The sequence below is a fragment of the Dryobates pubescens genome, chromosome 5, assembly GCF_014839835.1.
Source record: "Dryobates pubescens isolate bDryPub1 chromosome 5, bDryPub1.pri, whole genome shotgun sequence".
Taxonomy (NCBI): domain Eukaryota; kingdom Metazoa; phylum Chordata; class Aves; order Piciformes; family Picidae; genus Dryobates; species Dryobates pubescens.
In genome coordinates this window covers 7618975-7639333 of record NC_071616.1, presented here as the reverse complement: position 1 = coordinate 7639333, position 20359 = coordinate 7618975, and the positions used below count along the sequence as shown (strand labels likewise).

Below are 20359 nucleotides of genomic sequence, written 5' to 3'. Positions count from 1 at the left end.
TGGATCTGTTTGCTTCTGTTTGATTTTAGAACATTCTGGAATTGACACTCTATGATAAGGATATCCTCGCCAGTGATGAGCTCACATCTATTGTCTTTGATGTAGGGGGCATGAAGCCAGGTCAGCCCCTGCTGCGCACTTTCAAACTGAACCCCGAGGTTAGTCCCTGGCTTCTTCCTAAGTCAACTGTGAATAACTGCAGCTCACCATTACAGCAATCCAGCAGGGCATGCTGGTTGATTTATCTGTGTTGTAGAAGCCAGAATGGGAAATCATGTCAGTAAGTGATGACAGCATTATATGGGTTTACTGTCATTTCAGAGGTTTCTAAAATCCCTTGTAATTTCTTGGGTTTGGTGTTGTGGTTTCGTTGTTGTTTTGTGGTTGTGCTTTTTGTTTTGTTGGGGGTTTTTTGGTGTGTGTGTGTGAGTTCCACAGGTTTTGAGATGCCCAAATAATGGAAGTTGGGATGCTTGCTGTCTTTCAGAATATATTACAACGCCTATAAAGTGGATTGATTTTTTCAAGAGACTTAGAGAGGCAGCAGGCTTGAAGTGAAAAGCATTTGCAGTCAGCACTGATTGTGGGGACTGCAAGTTGTCTAATTTAGTTAATCATCATAATTTTGCAGTAAAGAATTTTATTGCTGCAAAGGTTCTCTCTAATAGGCTCTCGACTTATAAGAGACTTATTAGAGACTTAAGAAAATCTTATTTTCTCTGAGTTCTGTTCAGTTACATTTAATCTCTGCTTCATGCATGTGATTTTTGGCATATCAGCTGCTTTCAGTCCTTTTGTACCTGTTTATGGACTTGCAACAAGGCAGTTTGTTCTCACAGAGTGATAGGGGTTGGAAGTGACCTTTGGAGATCATCTAGTTCGACCCCCTGCTAAAGCACTCTCACCTAGAGCAGGCTGTACAGGATCGTGTCCAGACATGATCTCCTTCCAGAGAAGGAGACTCTGCAGCCTCTTTGGACAGTCTGTGTCAGTGCTTTGTCACTTTCATACAAAGAAGTTTTTCCTTCTGTTCAGATGCAACCTCCTGTGTTCCAGTTTGTGCAACATTGCACCTTGTCCTATTGCTAGGCACCTCTGAAAAGAGTCTGACCCCTATCCTCTTGACGCCTGCCCTTTAGGTATTGATAAGCATTGATAAGGTCCCCTCTCAGTCTTCTCTTCTGCAGGCTACACAGCCCCAGGTGTCTCAGTCTTTCCTTATAAGAGAGATGCTTCAGTCCTCTTTGTAGCCCTCCTCTGGAGTCTCTCCAGTAGCTTCCTGACACTCTGGGGAGGCCAGAAATGGAACATGATACTCCAGATGTTGCATCACTAGGGCAGAGTAGAGGGGGAGGAAGAACCTCCCTCAAGCTGCCACATCACCAGTCTGATCTTTTTTTCTAACTGCCTCAAACACATTGCTACAATAGGTCTGGGTTGGAGGTGAGCTAATGATGTGTTTTGTTGAGAAATCAAGCTGCAGGGCTGCTGGTGTGGTCAGAAGCAGACTAGCTGGTATGCAGTCAGCAGGGAGGTGTTGGCCGGTGTCACAGGCACGCTAATGGTTTTTTGTGATCACAGGAAGAGGCTTAGTAATTCCTTGTTCCCAGTAATTCTGTCCTGGTTTCTGAATGCTTAAGTCATCTCAATCTGTGATTATGGAACTGACTTGAGTTAAATTGCCCAAATTTTGTCTTCTATTTGGTTATTTTAAAAACTGCATAGGTTTGGCATCAAGTGTTTACTGTATGCTGTGGTAGGGGAAGAGATGGCTGGATCAAAGGCTGTACAAGGCCAAGACAGCAATGAGCTAAGAGTGCAATCATCTGAAATAGTAAATGGAGGGAAGCACAAAGCCTCATGTAAGAAGCTGTTTACAGAGATGGTGCTGCAGTGGTACTTAAGTCAGAAGAGGTGTTTTTTTCCCTCACTAGTGGACTAATGGATCTGAGAACCAACTCTTCCTTGTGTGTACTTGTGTCCTCAGCATAGATGTGTCTGGTCATAGAGGGTAAGTCCAGGAGGAGAGGCATGTTTGAAGAGCAACAAAAGATAGAAATTTAAACCTTCCAAAATTTAACTGAAGCCTTTGTAAAAGCATAAAAAATAGTTACTATAGTTTGTAACAGGAAGAGAGCTTAATCTCATAAACTTCTTATAAAATTATATTCAAGATCAAAGCTCATCTGTATTGCTTTTTCCCCCCCTCTTCTTACTTTTTATTTCCAAAGGCTAATGAAGAGCTGGATGTAGAGTTTTACTTGGAGAAATGGTGAGTATTATGGGGAGACCTGAATGAAGCTGTGCTGTGCAGATACATTGTCTTAGTTGCCCTTTCTGTGCAGGGACAGTCTTGCTTGCTTGAGTTAGAACAGAATAGAATAGCGTAGAATAAACCAGGTTGGAAGAGACCTTCAAGATCATCACATCCAACCTATCATCCAACACCACCGAATCAACTAAACCATGGCACCAAGCACCCCATCAAGTCTCCTCCTGAACACCTCCAATGATGGTGACTCCACAACCTCCCTGGGCAGCCCATTCCGATGGCAAATCACTCTCTCTGTGTAGAATTTCCTCCTAACATCCAGTCTGAACCTCCTCTGGTGCAGCTTGAGACTGTGTCCTCTTGTTCTGGTGCTGGTTGCCAGGGAGAAGACACCAACCCCCACCTGGCTACAACCTCCCTTCAGGTAGTTGTACAGAGCAATAAGGTTTCTCCTGAGCCTCCTCTTCTCCAGGCTAAGCAACCCCAGCTCCCTCAGCCTGTCTTCATAGGGCTTGTGTTCCAAACCCCTCACCAACTTTGTTGCTCTTCTCTGGACACATTCTAGCAAGTCAACATCTTTCCTAAACTGAGGGGCCCAGAGCTGGACACAGTACTCAAGGTGTGGGCTAACCAGTGCAATGTACAGGGGCAGAATGACTTCCCTGCTCCTGCTGGCCACACTGTTCCTGATACAGTCCTGATTCACTGATGACTGATTGCAAATATCCTATAAGCTTAAGTCACCAAACTTTCTGGGGCACCATAAAAGAAAGAAAGAGTTTGTTGAACTTCATGGTAATGGCAGAGTTGCAAAGGAGATGTGGATGAGCAGTTGAGGAGTGGAAAGCTTTCATAGTTAACTTTGCAATGTAAACAAATTAATACTTTGCCTTTGATGGACTCTATCTGATAGTCTGTCTGAGGTCAGCTTTTCTCTAGGTTATACATAGAATACATAGAATAAACCAGGTTGGAAGAGACCTTCAAGATCATGGCGTCCAACCCATCAACCAATCCAACACCACCTAAACAACTAAACCATGGCACCAAGCACCCCATCAAATCTTCTCCTGAAAACCTCCAATGATGGCAACTCTACCACCTCCCTGGGCAGCCCATTCCAATGGGCAATCACTCTCTCTGTATTGAACTTTTTCCTAACATCCAACCTGAACCTCCCCTGGCGCAGCCTGAGACTGTGTTATCAGAATAAATGCGATGGGAAGACCTCATAGCATGTGCTTACAGATGCAGACAAATTGTTTTCCTTAGCAATTTTTCCATGTTGTTCTGTGAAGGAAAACGGCCTTGGTGTCAGTCAAGCTCACCTAGTCCTTCCACGCTAGGAGACCCTTATGGCCTATCCAGGCAGTTAGTTTGTAAGGCAGGATGAAGCAAATTAAAAACAAAAGTAGTTTGCATGAAATCTCTTTCTTTCACAGCTCGGATGCCCCTACAGAGGTACTGACCAATGGAGTCCTTGTGGTGAGTACAAGGAATTCAGCTGCATTATATGTTGTGATTTACTCCTGAAGGCAGTGGGGTTTTTAGTAGCCAGAGGACAGGAATTGTCAAGAATTCCATTCCTGCTTCCAAATAGCTCCTATTCTCTCCAGCATTTGCCTTTTCTTTTTAATTTCTTTCTTTCTTTTCTTTTTTTTTTTTTTCAATTTGCTGTTTTAAAAAGCTTCCACAGTTCTACAAACTTGGTAACAACTCACAGAATTGTGTTTTGTGGTTTTGGAGAGGCTGTTTTAAAAGACTTAAACAAGTTGTGGGTTTTTTTAAGAGGTTAGTGAGTCTCACAGATTGTACTGAGTGTTTTAACCTAGGTGCTGTCCAGATGTAACCCCCATTCTTACCTTAATGCCTATTATTTCTAAGCTTTTATCAGTGCCACTAGTAAGCAGATGATGCCTCCCCCTCCCAGACTCAAGAGTTTTCATCTTGAGGGATTTGTCTGTTATCTTGGGGCAATGAGTCTAAGAAAAGTGGGTGTATTATAGAATCATAGAACTGTTAGGGTTGGAAGGGACATCAAGGATCATCTAGGTCCAGCCCCCCTGCAATGGGCAGGGACACCTCACACCAGATCATGTTGCTCAGAGCTTCATCCAGCCTGGCCTTAAGAACCTCCAGGGATGGGGCTTCTACCACCTCCCTGGGCAACCTCTTCCAGTGTCTCGCCACCCTCATGGTGAAGAACTTCTTCCTGACATTGAATCTAAATCTCCCCATTTCTATCTTTGTTCCATTCCCCCTAGTCCTATCACACCATGATACCTAAAAAACCCCTGTTCTCAGCACTGGTCAGGCCACACCTTGAGTCTGGTGTCCAGTTCTGGGCCCCTCAGTCTAGGAAAGATGTTGAGTTGCTGGAGTGTGTCCAGAGAAGGGCAACAAAGCTGAGGAGGGGTTTGGAGCACAGACCTGTGAGGAGAGGCTGAGGGAACTGGGGTTGCTTAGCCTGGAGAAGAGGCTCAGGAGAAACGTTATTGCTCTCTACAAATACCTTAAAGGTAATTGTAGCCAGGTGGGGGTTGGTCTCTACTCCCAGGCAACCAGCACCAGAACAAGAGGACACAGTCTCAAGCTGTACCAGGGGAGGTTTAGGCTGGATGTTCGGAAGAAGTTCTTGCCAGAGAGAGTGATTGGCCATTGGAATGTGCTGCCCAGGGAGGTGGTGGAGTCACCATCACTGGAGGTGTTTAGGAAGAGACTGGATGAGGCACTTGGTGCCGTGCTTTAGTTGATTAGATGGTGTTGGGTGATAGGTTGTACTTGATGATCTCAAAGGTCTTTTCAAACCTGGTCTTCTCCTGTCCTGTCCTGTTCTATTCTATTCCACTCCTGCTGAAACAAACTTGATCTTTATTTGAAAGGTAAAAATAATCCTTTACGTTGTTTGGGCTTTTTTGGTAGCTTGAGCTATAAACTGACACCTAATACATAGGTGGATTAAGCTTTAACAGAGATGTAAACTGAAATCTCATAACTAGAGCTGTTCTTCTATTCACAGGTTCATCCTTGCTTGTCTCTGCAAGGCACTGTCAACAAAGAGGAAAAAACAAAAGAGAAACAGCAAGGTAGGGCTGCCTGCAGAGCTGAAGTTGGACCTGCTTTTCAGCAGGGAGAGAGGAAAGGTCTCATTCTCTTCCTGTGCAGTGCATTTTTGATGGAAGAGAGTTTTTACTTCTGTTTTCTTAGTCTCAGCTGCACTTTACAAATGTCTGACTTTTAACATGTAATTACATGGCTCCTGTGGTCTTATTCTTCTTATTCTAATGCACAGGGAGCTGTGAGGTCAAGGTGTCTGTTCCAGGGTCATATGAGAGGCAGCTGAGTATTCCCTGGAGACCAGACAATGAGAAGGATTATGAAACCTCATTTGTCTTTCACATGGATAAAGAAATGTGTCCAGAACTCCAAGTGGAGCTTGAGCAAACCATATCTGTCCTCCAGGTAAGCATCTGTGCCGATCGCCGCAAAACTTAATAGCCCGCTTTTGTGTAAGTCCACTCTGAAACCAATGCCTTTTGGTCCATGAAAGTGTCCTTAAACATAAATTGAACAACCTTAATATGATTATAAGAAGAACAGGGACTTGTTCAGATGTTCAGGGATGTCAATTCTGTGTGTATTATTCAGGTACCCGGGCTGGGAGCAAGATCCTTGTTTAGTACTGTGTGTATGTAGCACTAGGGACCATCCATTATGAAAGTTACTGCCACATAGACCTTTTTTTGATCAAACTTAACTCTATAATCTTGTAAATACTCAGATCAAAGCTTTCTGGACTAGAAGCCTGTTTTGAGCAGCTGTATTATTTTTCTGGTTATATATGAGGAAAATAGGGAGAGAGAGAATTTTTTTCTCTGTGATTGCATTTTACACTACATTTTATACTAAAAATGGAATCAAAATGTTGACCTTTGTATTGGATTGTGACATTGTGTAAGGAGCTGAACTTGTCTTAAAATGCTGGAGAGGGTGTATTTTTAAAATGTCTTCAAACTTGAATATTGAAAAAAAATCTGAATCTGCACATGCTTGCTACATGAAAGTATCTTTCAGCTATTGAGATTCAGACACAAGGATGGAAGTAAACTTTTAATGGAATTAAGTTTAACCACAGGCATCAAATCATAGAATTACTTGGGTTGGCAGAGACCTTAAAGATTATCTAGTTCCAGTCTGTTACCATGGGAAGGACACCTTCCACTAGATTAGGTAGCTCAAAGCTCCTCAACCTATCCACTTCCAGGGATGGGGCATCTGCAGCTTCTCTGGCTGATCTGTTCCAGTGTCTCACCACCCTGAAAATAAAAAACTTCTTCCTAATTTACCTTTAATTGTAAAACTCTTAACGCTCATCCTATCACTACACTTCGTGATAAAGACCCCCTTTAAATAATGGAAGGCCACTGTAAGGTCGCCTGGAGGCATCTCTTCTCCAGGCTGAACAGACCCAACTACAGAATCACCGAGGCTGGAGGAGACCTCAAAGATCATCAAGTCCAACCTGTCACCACAGACCCCATGACTAAACCATGGCACCAAGTGCCACGGCCAATCCCTTCTTGAACACCTCCAGGGATGGTGACTCCACCACCTCCCTGGGCAGCACATTCCAATGGCCAATCACTCTCTCTATGAAGAATTTCTTCCTAACATCCAGCCTAAACCTCCCCTGGTGCAGCTTGAGTCTGTGTCCTCTTGTTCTGGTGCTGGTTGCTTGAGAGAAGAGACAACTCCCTCCTGGCTACAATCACCCTTCTACCTCAAGCTTATCCTCATAGGAGAGCTGTTCCAGCTCTCCATCATTTTTGTTGCCCTCCTCTGGATCCACTGCAACCCATGTTCTTCTTGTGCTGAGTACTCTAGAGCTGGATGCAGTACTTCAGGTGAGGTCTCACCAGAGCAGGGTAGAGGAGTAGAATCATCTCCCTTGACTTGCTGGCCATACTTTCTTAATGCAGCCCAGAATGCTGACTGGCTTTGTGAGCTGTGAGCTCACATTGCTGGCTCATCATCAGTTTTTCATCTGCCAGTACCCCCAAGTCCTTCTCTGTAGGGCTGCTCTTGATCCACTCATTGCCCAGCCTGTATTTGTGTTGGGGATTGTCCCAGCCCAGGTGCAGGACCTCTCACTTGGTCTTGTTGAACTTTGAGGTTTGGAGAGGTGCCAACCACAGGGACCTTGACAGGCTTGAGCGATGGGCCCTTGCAAGTCTCATCAAGTGCAGTGAGGCCAGGTGAAAGGTCCTGCCAGAACACAACTACTATTAATAGGGAAATGATATATTTGGAGATAAAGATTTTTTTTTTTTGCTTGTGGCAGACAACTGTATTGAAAAAACAAATCTAACAACAACAAAAAAAGCCAAACAGAAGAACAAAACCCCCCAAAACCACCACCACCACCAAGAAAAGCTCTTTGAATGATAAAAACACTCCCAGGGAAGATCTGTCAAGCAGAGAGCAGGATAATCTTGAAAAGCCTTAGACTTTTGGGAGAGGTCTAGTTATTACAGGAAGGCTCTGGATGTGCTGGAGCATGTCCAGAGAAGGGCCAGGAGGATGATCAGAGGGCTGGAACATTTATCCTGTGAGGACAGATTGAAGGAGTTTGGGCTATTCAGACTGGAGAAGAGAAGGCTCTGAGAAGACCTTATTGTGGCCTTCCAGTATCTTAAGGGGTCCTACAAGAAGGCTGGGAAGGGACTTTTTAGGGTGTCAGGGAGTGATAGGACTAGGGGGAATGGAACAAAAATAGAACTGGGTAGATTCAGACTGGATGTTAGGAAGTTCTTCACCATGAAGGTGGTGAGAGACAGGGGAGTAGAAGGGGGATGGGGTAGGAGTGCTGTCCCTGGAGGTTCTTAAGGCCAGGCTGTATGTGGCTCTGAGCAACCTGGCCTAATGTGAGGTGTCACTGCCCATGACAGGGGGGTTGGAACTAGCTGATCCTTGAGGTCCCTTCCAACCCTAACAATTCTATAATGATCTTAGGGATTGTTTGCTGTTTTAGCATATGGAAGTCATACCATTAACTTCTGGAGAGCTCAAATGACTTTCTGCTCTTTATTAGGATGGTGTGAACCCTGATGTTGAAAAGCATACTACAGTTCTGGGACTGGGGACTGTACCAGTTGATTCCCTTCCTACTGGACAACAAGTTGATAGAATCATTTCTCTGGGAGAGGTAATATCAACATTTTGCACTTGTTTTAACATGCTTGGGATAACTTTCCCCTCCCTGCATTGTCTATAGGCATTTGGGAGTACAGTTTTCTTGCCTGTCTAGAATGAAACTCTGGGATTAGTCAGTGCAGTTCTTCTAAAAATGTTTCCATGGTTGAGGTCTTGCAAAGTGTCCACAGTTCACCATTTTCCAAAACAAATGTCTGTTATGATGTGAAAGAAAAATGTTGGAGGAGGAGAAAAGCAGGAAGCTTGCAGAGGAAAGAAGTTGTTTGTTTGCTTGTTTTTTTCACCCTGCTCTTTGAGTACATGTTTTTAATTTCTGGACAGTATTGAAAATGTCCAAAATAGGTGCAAGGGAAAGGTGTTCCAGAGGTGTAGTTTTGTGGGTGAGAGTGGTCTTCTAATTAGTATCTAGGGACCCTGCTGATGTCATAGCCTCTGTAGTTGCAATCACTGGCAAGATGTGTTCTCTCTTTTCACAGGGACAAAGTTTGAATATGAGTTTGAAAACTGAGGAGAGGTGAGTAGGAACCCTCAAAGATGTCTAAAAGTCAAGAGAGACCTTTATTCTTATAGTGAAGGAGCTGAGTGACTTTCCTTGCTGTTCTGGGGATGTCATAGAATCATAGAATTAATAAGGTTGGAAAAGACCTCAGAGATCATTAAGTCCAACCTGTCACCCAACACCTCATGACTAATTAAACCATGGCTTCAAGTGCCATGTCCAGTCCCCTCTTGAACACCTCCAGGGATGGTGACTCCACCACCTCCCTGGGCAGTACATTCCAATGGCAAATAACTCTTTCTGTGAAGAACTTTCTCCTCACCTCGAGTCTGTGGTCTCCATTGATCTCTTGGGATTGGTTAAAGAGAAATATCTTTCCTTGTGTTTTCATTAGGGACATACACTAAAACTTTAAGAGTTTGAGATAGTGACTCTGATCAGCATCCAGACTGTATGTTCACAGAAATTGTTTTCACTGGGAATTACAAACCATCAAAAATGGTTGGGTTGGGTTTTGTTTGTTTGTTTTGGTTTTGTTTTTTGGTCTAAATTTCTATTTCAGCACTTGGGATCTTGATGTTCGTCTGGGTTTTGACCTCTGCAAAGAGGAGAGAGAATTTTTGGACAAAAGGAAGAAAATTGTTTCTGAAGTGCTGAGGAAGACTCTTCAGTTAAAGGAATCACCTCCAAAAGATGAGGTATTGAGCACAGTGTTGTAGGGAGATTCTGTGACAGTTTAGGCTGTGCTTTCAAGACAGACAGCTGCAGAATTCTCTAGCTGAATGTTTAGGTGTAAAAAGGAAAACAAAGATTAATTCTAAACGAATTTCATTGGTCAGATGTGAGATGTACCATAGCAAGTATCTTTAGCATTCTTTCTGTCACTCACTCCAGCTTCAGTCTGTCTGACTTTGTTTCTTGGCCCGAGTGCATGCAACTGACCCTGGACTACAACTGATACGAGAAATTAACTTTCTTAACAGCTTTTTCACCTAATTAACCTAATTCACCTAATTTTCACCTTTTTCACCTAATTAACTACTAGGAGAAAGGGAAGGAGGGGGAGAGAGGTTTGGAGGGAACCTAAGGTGGGATTCTCCTGCAAGGGGGATTTCAGAGTTTGTGTTCTTTCCTGTAAATTCTTGTATAATAGTGTATATTTTGTCCATATTCATTGCATTTCATTATTACTTGTAAAATACAGCCTTCATTCGCTTCTCCAACTGGGTTAGCCACGCTTTATGTTGGGTGCGGGTGGATTAAGCCATCTCACCACTACAGATTCATAAAATCATTGGTGCTTGGTTGCTAATTAAGTATAGGAGGTTCCTGGGCCTGTAACCAGCAGAAAGCATGGTTTGCATTCCCCCTGGTGGTGAGGTAGGTCCCTGTGACATTTCAGTCTTTTAGTCTCAAATGTTGTTCTCTATCTAAAATGTTGAGAAGTACTATGTGCTCTGGAACACAGGCAAAAAGACATTTCAGAATGTATGCACTTCCCTTAGTTGAACTCTTGTGTCATGGGATTTGACCTTGGAATTGTGATGGAAAATCTGTTACACAATGGTTAAATTCAAGTTTGGACTGCAAGAGCAGCTTCCTAATTGTTGATCTGAGGACACTTGCATAGCCTGATACCTTGCTTTGTGATCTTTGAGTGCTGTTATAAAGTTTACTCCTTTTATGACTTCTTAGATGTGTATTGGATGGCATGCATGTAAATGTGTGATAACATACGTGACAATTTCAGTACGGGACTGTTCCCAAGGTGGCACTTCTGTTTTATAGTAAACGCTTCAATTACTAAGTAATTGAAATCTGGTTGAAATCAAGCCTGCAATTACTTGAAGTAGAGATTTTATCTCTTACTTTTTAAAGAATGAGAGTTACATGGGAGTATTTCTGTAATTTATTGGCCATTCAAAAGTCTGTGATTGTGATTCCTGTGTTTGCTGTCTGCAGGTTCCAGTGGTAGCAGTACTGGGCTCTGGAGGTGGGATGAGAGCATTGACATCATTCTACGGCAGTCTTGCTGGGTTACAGGAGCTGGGCCTTTTGGATGCTACAATGTACCTGTGTGGCATTTCTGGCTCTACTTGGTAAGTTCAATGCAGAGTTGATTGCAGAAACTTCCGGGTGAATATGCAGACTTGATGCACAATAAGGCAAATGATGCATTAGTGCCATCTGTAAGCAGACAATGAAGTAAAATATTTTATCAGCTCTTACCTGTGAGTTCTAATGAGGATTCTACTGAGTCTAAGAGATTCACTGTCACTTCTAACCCATACAACTACTGGCTGAGGTTAAGCATCTGCTGCTTTTGAAAGCCTGGCAGTTGAATATTGAAGTGTACTACATGAATAAAGCTTCAGAACCTTGACTTCAAAAAGTCTTTCCCCATTTCCTTGCTGTTGCTAAGAAGATTTCAGAGGTGATGCAAGCCACTGGAAACATGTCCACATGGACCACTGTGTCAGCACCTTCCAAAATGGTCTATGTGACTGAATAGAAGAATAGCACTGGCTTACCCTTTGGTGGAATGTAGCAATGTGCTGAAATGTTGGGCATGGCTAGACTGTCTCAGTAGCTCAGGTCCTGGAGTTTGTGATGAAATCATCCCTCATCGATACACATTGGTATTGTGAAGTAATTTCCCTGAGGAGCTGTGCAACCTCCTTTAGTCCTCCCTTGCAGAGCTTTGTGTGTTAAATTAACTCCTATGTACCTATAGAGTTCTTCCACCAACCTTGGACTAACCTTCAACTAAACTGTGGCAATGCCTCATCCAGTCTTGTTTTAAACACTTCCAGTGATGGTAACTCCACCACATCAGAATAGAATAGAATTGAATGAACCAGGTTGGAAAAGACCTCAGAGATCATTGAGTCAAACCTATCACCCAACACCATCTAATCAACTAAACCATGGCACCAAGCACCCCATCAGTCTCTTCCTAAATACCCCCAGTGATGGTGACTCCACCACCTCCCTGGGCAGCCCATTCCAATGGCAAATCACTCTTTCTGTGAAGAACTTCTTCCTAACATCCAGCCTAAACCTCCCCTGCTGCAGCTTGAGACTGTCCCCTCATTCTGTCATAGGTTGTCTGGGAGAAGAGACCAAGCCCGACCTGGCTATAACCACCCTTCAGGTAGTTGTAGATGACATTTAGTTCTCCTCTGAGCCTCCTCTTCTCCAGGCTGAACAACCCCAGCTCCCTCTGCTGCTCCTCACAGGGCTTGTGCTCCAAACCCCTCCCCAGCTTTGTTGCCCTTCTCTGGATACGGTTGTAATGGCCTGGCATTAACTCCAATTTTTGAACTGGTTCATGTGTGCCAGTGTGTGGTGCTTGGAAGATCCTAGAAAGGAAGGGTAGCAATCAGGATGAAGTTGTCCTTGCAGGCAACAGAATTTTCAGCAGGCTTTAGGAGTTCAGAGATCTGTTACTATAGTCTCTTTTCACACTCTTGTATCTTTTCAGCTGAACTTCTCATGCTTTTCGTTTAGGGATGCTGCAGCATTAATTATAACTAACTAAAAGTACTGCTTACATGAAGGTAATTATTACTGATTACATTAACATAAGTATTTTCAGGTGTTTATCAACATTGTATCAAGACCCTGATTGGTCACAGAAAGACCTTCAAGCTGCAATCAGCAGAGCTCAGGTTACTGTGTCCAGCAGCAAGGCAGGGGCGTTTTCCCCAGAACGACTGAAATACTATTTCCAGGAGCTGAGTGCAATGGAGATCAGTGGAAGGAAAGTTTCCTTCACAGATTTGTGGGGCCTTATTGTGGAATATTTCCTACAACAGAAGGTAAAGAATTCACATGTGGATGTTTTTTGCTGTTTGTCTTCCAGGTGGGAGCTCTACCCACCTATATATTGTGTGTCTCTGCCTTTGTGATCTGAGATGGTGTTGTGGAATAAACATAGGGACTTCTCATCTCTCTTTGCCCTGGTTTTCACAGCATCCTCCTTTAGTAAAGAAGTTGTATAGATCAGCATGTTGTGGGTTTTTTGGAATGGCTATTATTAAACTAACAGCTTTTTCTGTATTGAGCAGGTTAAGCCTGAGAGAATGATGTTGTTTTTTCAGTATTTACTGTACTAATTGAAATCAGAAATCAATGGGTAAAATAGTTCATCAGTAACACTATGTGTTCTAAACATGCAACTGCAGAAATAGACTGGCAAATTCTAACCATGTGCATGGGCAGAAAGAGGGAAAAGAATGTAGAATTAATAATGTTATTAGTCAGAAATGCTAAGCAACAGTTTCAAAGCATGGTACTGAACTTACCTAAGTATGCTTCTCCTTCTTTGCTTGTGACTAGGAGGATCCATCAAAGCTGTCTGATCAGCAAGCAGCTGTGAAATGGGCTCAGAACCCCTATCCTATCTATGCAGCTGTCAATGTGAAACCCAGTATTAGCAGTGTTGACTTTGCAGGTATGAACATGGCAAATTTGGTTTTGTTTGCTAAAACCTAACTTCCTCTCACCTGTCCAGTTCCTTGGGTGGTGAGTAGCTGACAACAGGAAACATGGCTCAAGCAGCAGGTGGTAGTGTAAGAGGCAGTGGGATTGGCAGAATATTGTCTTGATCACAAATGTTTCTGTGGCTGTAACAGAGAAATGAGATGCAACTCTGCTGGGCAATTCATGTTTTGCTGGAAAGTACCTGGAATTTTCAGGAGCTGAGAGGGAAGATTCTTAAAATACAGGAGTCTGTGTCTGAGCTGTAGAATTGGAGTCCTTGGTAATTAGGTGACCTACTTTCTTCTATAGTCTCAGATAATCAGTTTGTGCAAAGAAAATTACTGATTGGCAACCTTGTAGTATGCATCATCAAAACTGTGCTATTTAGCAGCCTGGGTTCTTGCTGGTTATAAAGTTACAGTAAAAATAATGAAGACCAGTCCTGTTCCAGGTCCACTTGAAACTTTAAGTATGATGCAACAAGCGAGGATAGCTGCAGTGAAATACAAACATTTGTGTCCATCTGTGTGCCGCTGTAGGACTTCTGGTTTGGTTTGTTCTGCAGGATTGTGTGTGTTTGACAATGAATTTGATTCACAAATATTTGTGGAAAGCTTTCGAGCATGAGTGACTCTGATATGCAGACAGTGAAGTCTGACACAGGGGGTCAGTTGAGTTTTCAAATCAATACTCTAACAGTTGTTGAGATATGGTTATTACTGTGAAGAAAGGCTGAGAAAAGTGAAGTAGCTTCCACTTGTGTTGGAAAAGGGAACAGCCAGAGTGGTTTAAAGTGGAAGTAAAATGGGCAGGTTATTTCTGCAGCAACAAAGTCAAGATGGAGCAAGATGGGAAGCCAGGAGAAAAGGAAGTTTTATTTGTCAGTGAAAAGCTGTACAAGAGCTTTTATTAGTTGTGTGTATCACTGAGAAGAATGGCAGGGAAATCTGTAGTGATGGTGAAAAGTGAAGGGAGACTCCCTTCAGTCTCTCATGTGTGAATAGAAATCAAATTAGTCTTTTCACCTGTGTTTGCTCTGAGATGGGTAAATATCCTGCTGGCTTGTTCTTAGAATGGTGTGAGTTCACTCCCTATGAGGTTGGATTTCGCAAATACGGAGCTTTTGTCCGAACAGAGGACTTTGACAGCGAGTTCTTCATGGGGAGGCTTGTCCAGAAACATCCAGAGCCTAGGATTTGTTTTCTACAAGGTATGATCTTACAGGACTGATTAAAATGGGGAGGTGGAAAGGAGCTATGCTGATCCCAAACTTAAACCCATACCTTTTAATCCCTTCCTAAAGATTCGAAGAAGGGAAAAATGTCAGATCTCTCTTCAGAGGTTTAGCTGTGCGTTCACAGTGTTGCAGCCTGAAGTCCCAAGTCTAAAGCATGATTCTATTAGCTGTCTGTCAAAAACTTCTGCTTTAGATCTTCCCATTCTCTTGCCAACTTTCCTTTGCTGATAGAAGAGCTTTTCTGTTAGAGAAGTGTCTGCATTCTAATATTACAACAGAATTTGTCATGTAATTAACTTGAAGGTTTAAACTTAAACATCAGCTTTTAGAACAGTTGGGACCAAGTGACAACCCTCTCCCATGACAAATGGCACCTGAATTACAGGGCCTTTTGGTACTGCTGTGAAAACCCTTTAGAGTATTAAATTCTTCCACATTTCTCCTGCAGGAATGTGGGGCAGTGCTTTTGCTGCAAGCTTGGATGATATCTGCCTGAAGGTGATTGGTATAGGACTGGGGTTTCTAGACTCCTTCAAAGATGTTATCAAGGTTGTAGGTAAGAACATATGTTACAATAGTAGGAATTTTTGAAAGATTGCTGGGTGGCATTAGCATACAAATTATGTGACTTAAAAATGTGCTGTGTGTAGTTTTTCAGATTAGCATAAAGGATGGATTTGGATAGATCTCTCTCATATTGTACATTATTCCCTTCCATCACACATACAGTGAAGAGAGTAATTATACTTTTCTGGTACACTTTCTCATTGAAAGGCTCTGCAGAGGGGCCTTGACCGACTGGACAGATGGGCAGAGTCCAATGGGATGGCATTTAACAAGTCCAAGTGCCAGGTGCTGCACTTTGGCCACGGCAACCCCATGCAGAGCTACAGGCTGGGGTCAGAGTGACTGGAGAGCTGCCAAACAGAGAGGGACCTGGGGGTGCTGATTGACAGCTGCCTAAAGATGAGCCAGCAGTGTGCCCAGGTGGCCAAGAAGGCCAACGGCATCCTGGCCTGCATTAGGAATAGTGTTGCCAGCAGGAGCAGGGAAGTCATTGTGCCCCTGGACTCTGAATTGGTTAGGCCACACCTTGAGTGTCCAGTTCTGGGCCCCTCAGTTTAAGAAGGACATCGAGACACTTGAACGTGTCCAGAGAAGGGCAACAAGGCTGGGGAGAGGCCTCGAGCACAGCCCTGTGAGGAGAGGCTGAGGGAGCTGGGGTTGTTTAGCCTGGAGAAGAGGATGCTCAGGGGAGACCTTCTTGCTCTCTACAACTGCCTGAAGGGAGGTTGTAGCCAGGAAGGGGTTGGTCTCTTCTCTCTAGCAACCAGCACCAGAACAAGGGGACGTAGTCTCAGGCTGCACCAGGGGAAGTTTAGGCTCGAGGTGAGGAGAAAGTTCTTCACTGAGCGAGTCGTTCGTCATTGGAATGGGCTGCCCAGGGAGGTGGTGGAGTCACCATCCCTGGAGGTGTTGAAGAGGAGATTGGATGTGGCACTTGGTGCCATGTCTAGTCATGAGGTCTGTGGTGACAAGTTGGACTCGATGATCCTCGAGGTCTCTTCCAACCTTAGTGATACTGTGATATTGCTTATCACTGACTGTCTATAAATTTGAGCTAGTTCTGGGAGCTGTCTTAAACATACATTGCAGTGCAGAGCTCTTAATCATGAGAAGGGGAAGACCAGAAGCTGGACTGCTAAGCCAGAGGTAGAAAATAGGCTTTGAGTTCCCTCCTTGGCCTGATTTTTGCAGTGTTGCATAAGCTAGTGGAATGTTTATGCATTTGTACAATGCCTTCATAACAGTGAAAAGGAAGTGTCTTAAAGAGTAGGAGTTGCTCAGGTGCCCTATAGTAAGTAGTAGGGGGGGATATTTCTTCTATTCTGCTTTTGCAGCACTAATCTTTTTCTCCCTGCATTTCTGTTGCTGCAGTGTGTAGATGACTGTTGTTGTCAGGCAGGACAGACGTGATAACAAGGGCTTTGAGCATGGGTTTGAAATTAATCTAGACAATGATTTATGACTACTTCTATTCCCTTTAAACAGGGTGGGTAAATTTCAAACTGTAGATTATGCAACTCAGTTTTATTGCAATACCTTTTTTTGTTAGAGGACAAATTTAACCTCAGGACAACTGCTTAAATATTGTATAAAAAGCCTGACTGGAGATGAAAAAGCATTTTCTGTGTGTTCTGCTCCCTGTGCCTTCTGCAGATGACTGCCGAAGGTTCCATTTCCGAGATCCAACACGACTGAAGACTCGCTTGGTTATACCTGGGGGACCCTTGCTACAAATATTTCAGGATTTCTTCAGGTCCAGGGTCACATGTGGAGAAACCTTCAACTTCATGCAGGGATTGTATCTTCATAAAGATTATGTTAATGTCAAGAAATTTGTGGCTTGGAGAGGTAAATGCGTCTGTCTGTGTCTGCGATATAAAATAGTGTGTTAGTATTCTCTAACAGTTAATTCTACAGAACATGAGTGAGCTTGACTTTGTACCTCTGAAGTCAGGGAATTTACTACTACTTGCACCATGGCAAAAAAAATCCACGCAGGATCACAGGATGTTAAGGATTGGAAGGGATCTTCAGAGGTTGGATGGGACCTCCAGAGAACGAGTCCAACTTTTGCTGCTAGAGCAGGACCATAGAATCTAGTGCTGGTCCCACAGGAATGCATCCAGATGGGTCTTGAAAGTCTCCAGAGCTCTCTGGGGAGCCCGTTCTAGTGCTCCATGACCCTTACAGTAAAGAAGTCCTTCCTCATGTTGAGGATCTAGTATGTATGTTCTGTCATAGAAGTCCGGCTCACCATCAGAATTTACAGGGTCAGTCTCAGATGAAGATGCACACTGGAATGTCTTTTTGGCTTCTTATAGCCCCAGCATAAACTTTGTTTGTACTGAGAGGTGTGTAATGAATTGTTATAGTTACTTGTGTTACATGGAGTGTCTTGTAGGCACTCATCTGGATGCGTTTCCCAACCAGCTGACCCCCATGGAAGAAAGCCTGTATTTAGTGGATGGTGGCTTTTCTATCAACTCTCCCTTTCCTTTGGTACTTCAGCCAGAGAGGGATGTGGATGTTATCTTGTCATTCAACTATTCCTGGGAGGCTCCATTTGAGGTGAGAGATGCCAAGCATTATTACATGGATATAGAAGCACAGTCATTCACAGTGGCAGCACATCAGTTGATACTGAATAAAAAAACTAATGAAAGAAGGCATAAAATAAGTTCTTTACCTCTTTCAAATATTGCTGTACTGCGCTTTTTACTGTGAATGTTGTGAGGAGATGGAAGGTGACAACTGTAATAAGATTCAACACTCAGATTATTACCTAAATACCTAAAAAAAGGGTATTTGCTTTGCTCATATGATCCTTGGTAGAATAGAATTAACCAGGTTGGAAAAGACCTTTGAGAACATCGAGTCCAACCTATCACCCAACACCATCTAATCAACTAAACCGTGGCACTAAGCACCCCATCCAGTCTCTTTCTAAGCACCTCCAGTGATGGTGACTCCACCACCTCCCTGGGCAGCACATTCCAATGGCCAATCACTCTGTGAAGAACTTCTTCCTAACATCCAGCTTAAACTTCCCTTGGCACAACTTGAGACTGTTCCCTCTTGTTCTGTTGCTGGTTGCCTGGGAGAAGAGACCAACCCCCACATGGCTACAACCTGCCTTCAGGTAGCTGTAGACAGCAATAAGGTCTCCCCTGAGCCTCCTCTTCGCCAGGCTAAGCAACCCCAGCACCCTCAGCCTCTCCTTATAGGGCTTGTGCTCCAAACCCCTCAAGTCTCTCAAAATCCTTCTTAAGTTTGGGGGCCCAAAACTGGACACAGTACTCAAGGTGTGGCCTAACTAGTGCTGAGTCCAGGGGTACAATGACTTCCCTGCTTCTGCTGGTCACACTATTCCTGATGCAGGCCAGGATGCCTTTGACCTTCTTGGCCCCCTGGGCACACGCTGGCTTAGATGTACCACTGCTGACTTAGATGTACCCTACTGTGGCCGTTTGATGCTGTGCCTTTAAGGAAGGGGCACACTGGCTAAAGGGAAAAGCAGTTTTCTTCCTGCAAATGAGTTATTCTCTGTATGAAACAAAGTGTTTCTTTTTAAGTGCAGAAAAGTCAAGGTGAGTTACAGGACGTAAAAAGTTTCATCTGCAAACTGCTGATGTTCAGAAGCAGTGCTTGGTGTAGCTGTCCATCCTTTTTTTCCAGTGTCACAGTCAAAGAAATACTTTCTGCCAATTTGAAGTTGGATTTTATTTATTTTTATTTATCTAATTATTTTAATCATTACTATTGCTAAACTCAGCAGCAGTCTGCCCAAATTTACACTATGTGTTGCTATGCTCTTCTTGGATCTGCAAAACAGCATTGCTCTGTGTGTTTTGTTGATTTGCTCCAACTCGGCATTCTTTCCTTTCAACTTCTCTTCCCTCTGTACAACTTCAAGAGCCTCAGAGTGGATTTCTTCTTCCAGCTGCTTCACCAACTTTTTCTGAGAGTCTGTCTCTTTGAGAACTGCGGTTAGATTTTTCTAGAGGTGTTGCTGGTATTCTCTTGAAATGATTTTTGTTCTCTGACAACAGGTTCTAGAGCTGACTCAGAAATACTGTGAGGAGCAGGAAATTCCTTTTCCAAAAATCAAAATAAGTGAGGAGGATGAAAGGAAACCAAAGGAGTGTTACATGTTTGTGGATAATGATAACCCAAAAGCTCCAATTGTGCTCCACTTCCCGCTGGTGAATGACACTTTCCAAGAATACAAAGCTCCAGGTAAGGGATCTATGTCTTAGAAAGCTATTTTTACAATCATTTGGATGTGCTGACTGAGAAAATTCAGTGGGGCCAGTGTCCCTCCTTTCATTCTTTGTGGTATAACCCTATAATCATTACATAATTGCTTTCATTGAAGGCAGAATTAGCTTCCACTAGTATTTTTTTTTTTGAAGGAGGAATGGGAGAAGGGACTGATAATTAAAAAAATAAGTCTAAAGGCTGGCAGAATGAAAATTAGGCAATAATGGTGTTTCTTTCTGAGTCTTTCTGCCCTGATAGTCGACTTTGTGTCTTCTAGTTATGCTGGATATACAGAAAAGCACTATAAATCACATTAAATAATAATTTTGTTTGTTTATTGGATATGAATAAGCCACTAAGCAGCACAGTGTTGGGGACTGGTCTGTATGTCAGATCATGTAAGTCAGTGCTAAATGGCCTGTGACCTTGTAGTGTAAGGTGAAGCTGCAAGCCATGACTCTTGCTTCATTTAATGTGATTAATGCAAACTGTAAGACCTACCTCAGCCTACGAAGCAAGAGCACTGGGATGAAACACAGAACTCTGGCAAAATTCTATATCCCACTTCTCACCTGCTGGAAGGAAACAGCATCCTGAAAAAAACCTTTGGAATACATAGAAAAGAATGTGCAGGACCGTCTCAGGCCAGGGAGTTGCAAGGCATTCTCTTAATGCTATCTGTATTAACACTTAATGCTTGCCAGGCCCTGGCTGAATTTCCTCATCAGTGATGAAGAGTTTCAAATGTTGGGCTGAAATATGGCTCAGGACTACTATTGCTTTAATAGAATAGAATAAGAGTTAACTAGGTTGGAAAAGTCCTTTG

General features: G+C 43.3%; 1 protein-coding gene across 1 annotated transcript in view; it reads left to right on the top strand.

The window, feature by feature from the left end:
- The window catches only part of PLA2G4F (phospholipase A2 group IVF), a 29945-nt gene that overhangs the window by 7998 nt on the left and 1588 nt on the right, over positions 1-20359 (top strand). Inside the window, exons 4-19 of the mRNA XM_009898963.2 lie at positions 30-158; positions 2232-2272; positions 3715-3757; positions 5292-5358; positions 5565-5734; positions 8364-8477; positions 8962-8999; positions 9547-9682; positions 10947-11083; positions 12583-12805; positions 13326-13440; positions 14542-14679; positions 15155-15262; positions 16927-17121; positions 17675-17841; positions 19323-19509. Coding sequence (XP_009897265.2) covers positions 30-158; positions 2232-2272; positions 3715-3757; positions 5292-5358; positions 5565-5734; positions 8364-8477; positions 8962-8999; positions 9547-9682; positions 10947-11083; positions 12583-12805; positions 13326-13440; positions 14542-14679; positions 15155-15262; positions 16927-17121; positions 17675-17841; positions 19323-19509 — 2008 coding nt within the window. The remainder of the gene's footprint in view (positions 1-29; positions 159-2231; positions 2273-3714; positions 3758-5291; positions 5359-5564; positions 5735-8363; positions 8478-8961; positions 9000-9546; positions 9683-10946; positions 11084-12582; positions 12806-13325; positions 13441-14541; positions 14680-15154; positions 15263-16926; positions 17122-17674; positions 17842-19322; positions 19510-20359) is intronic.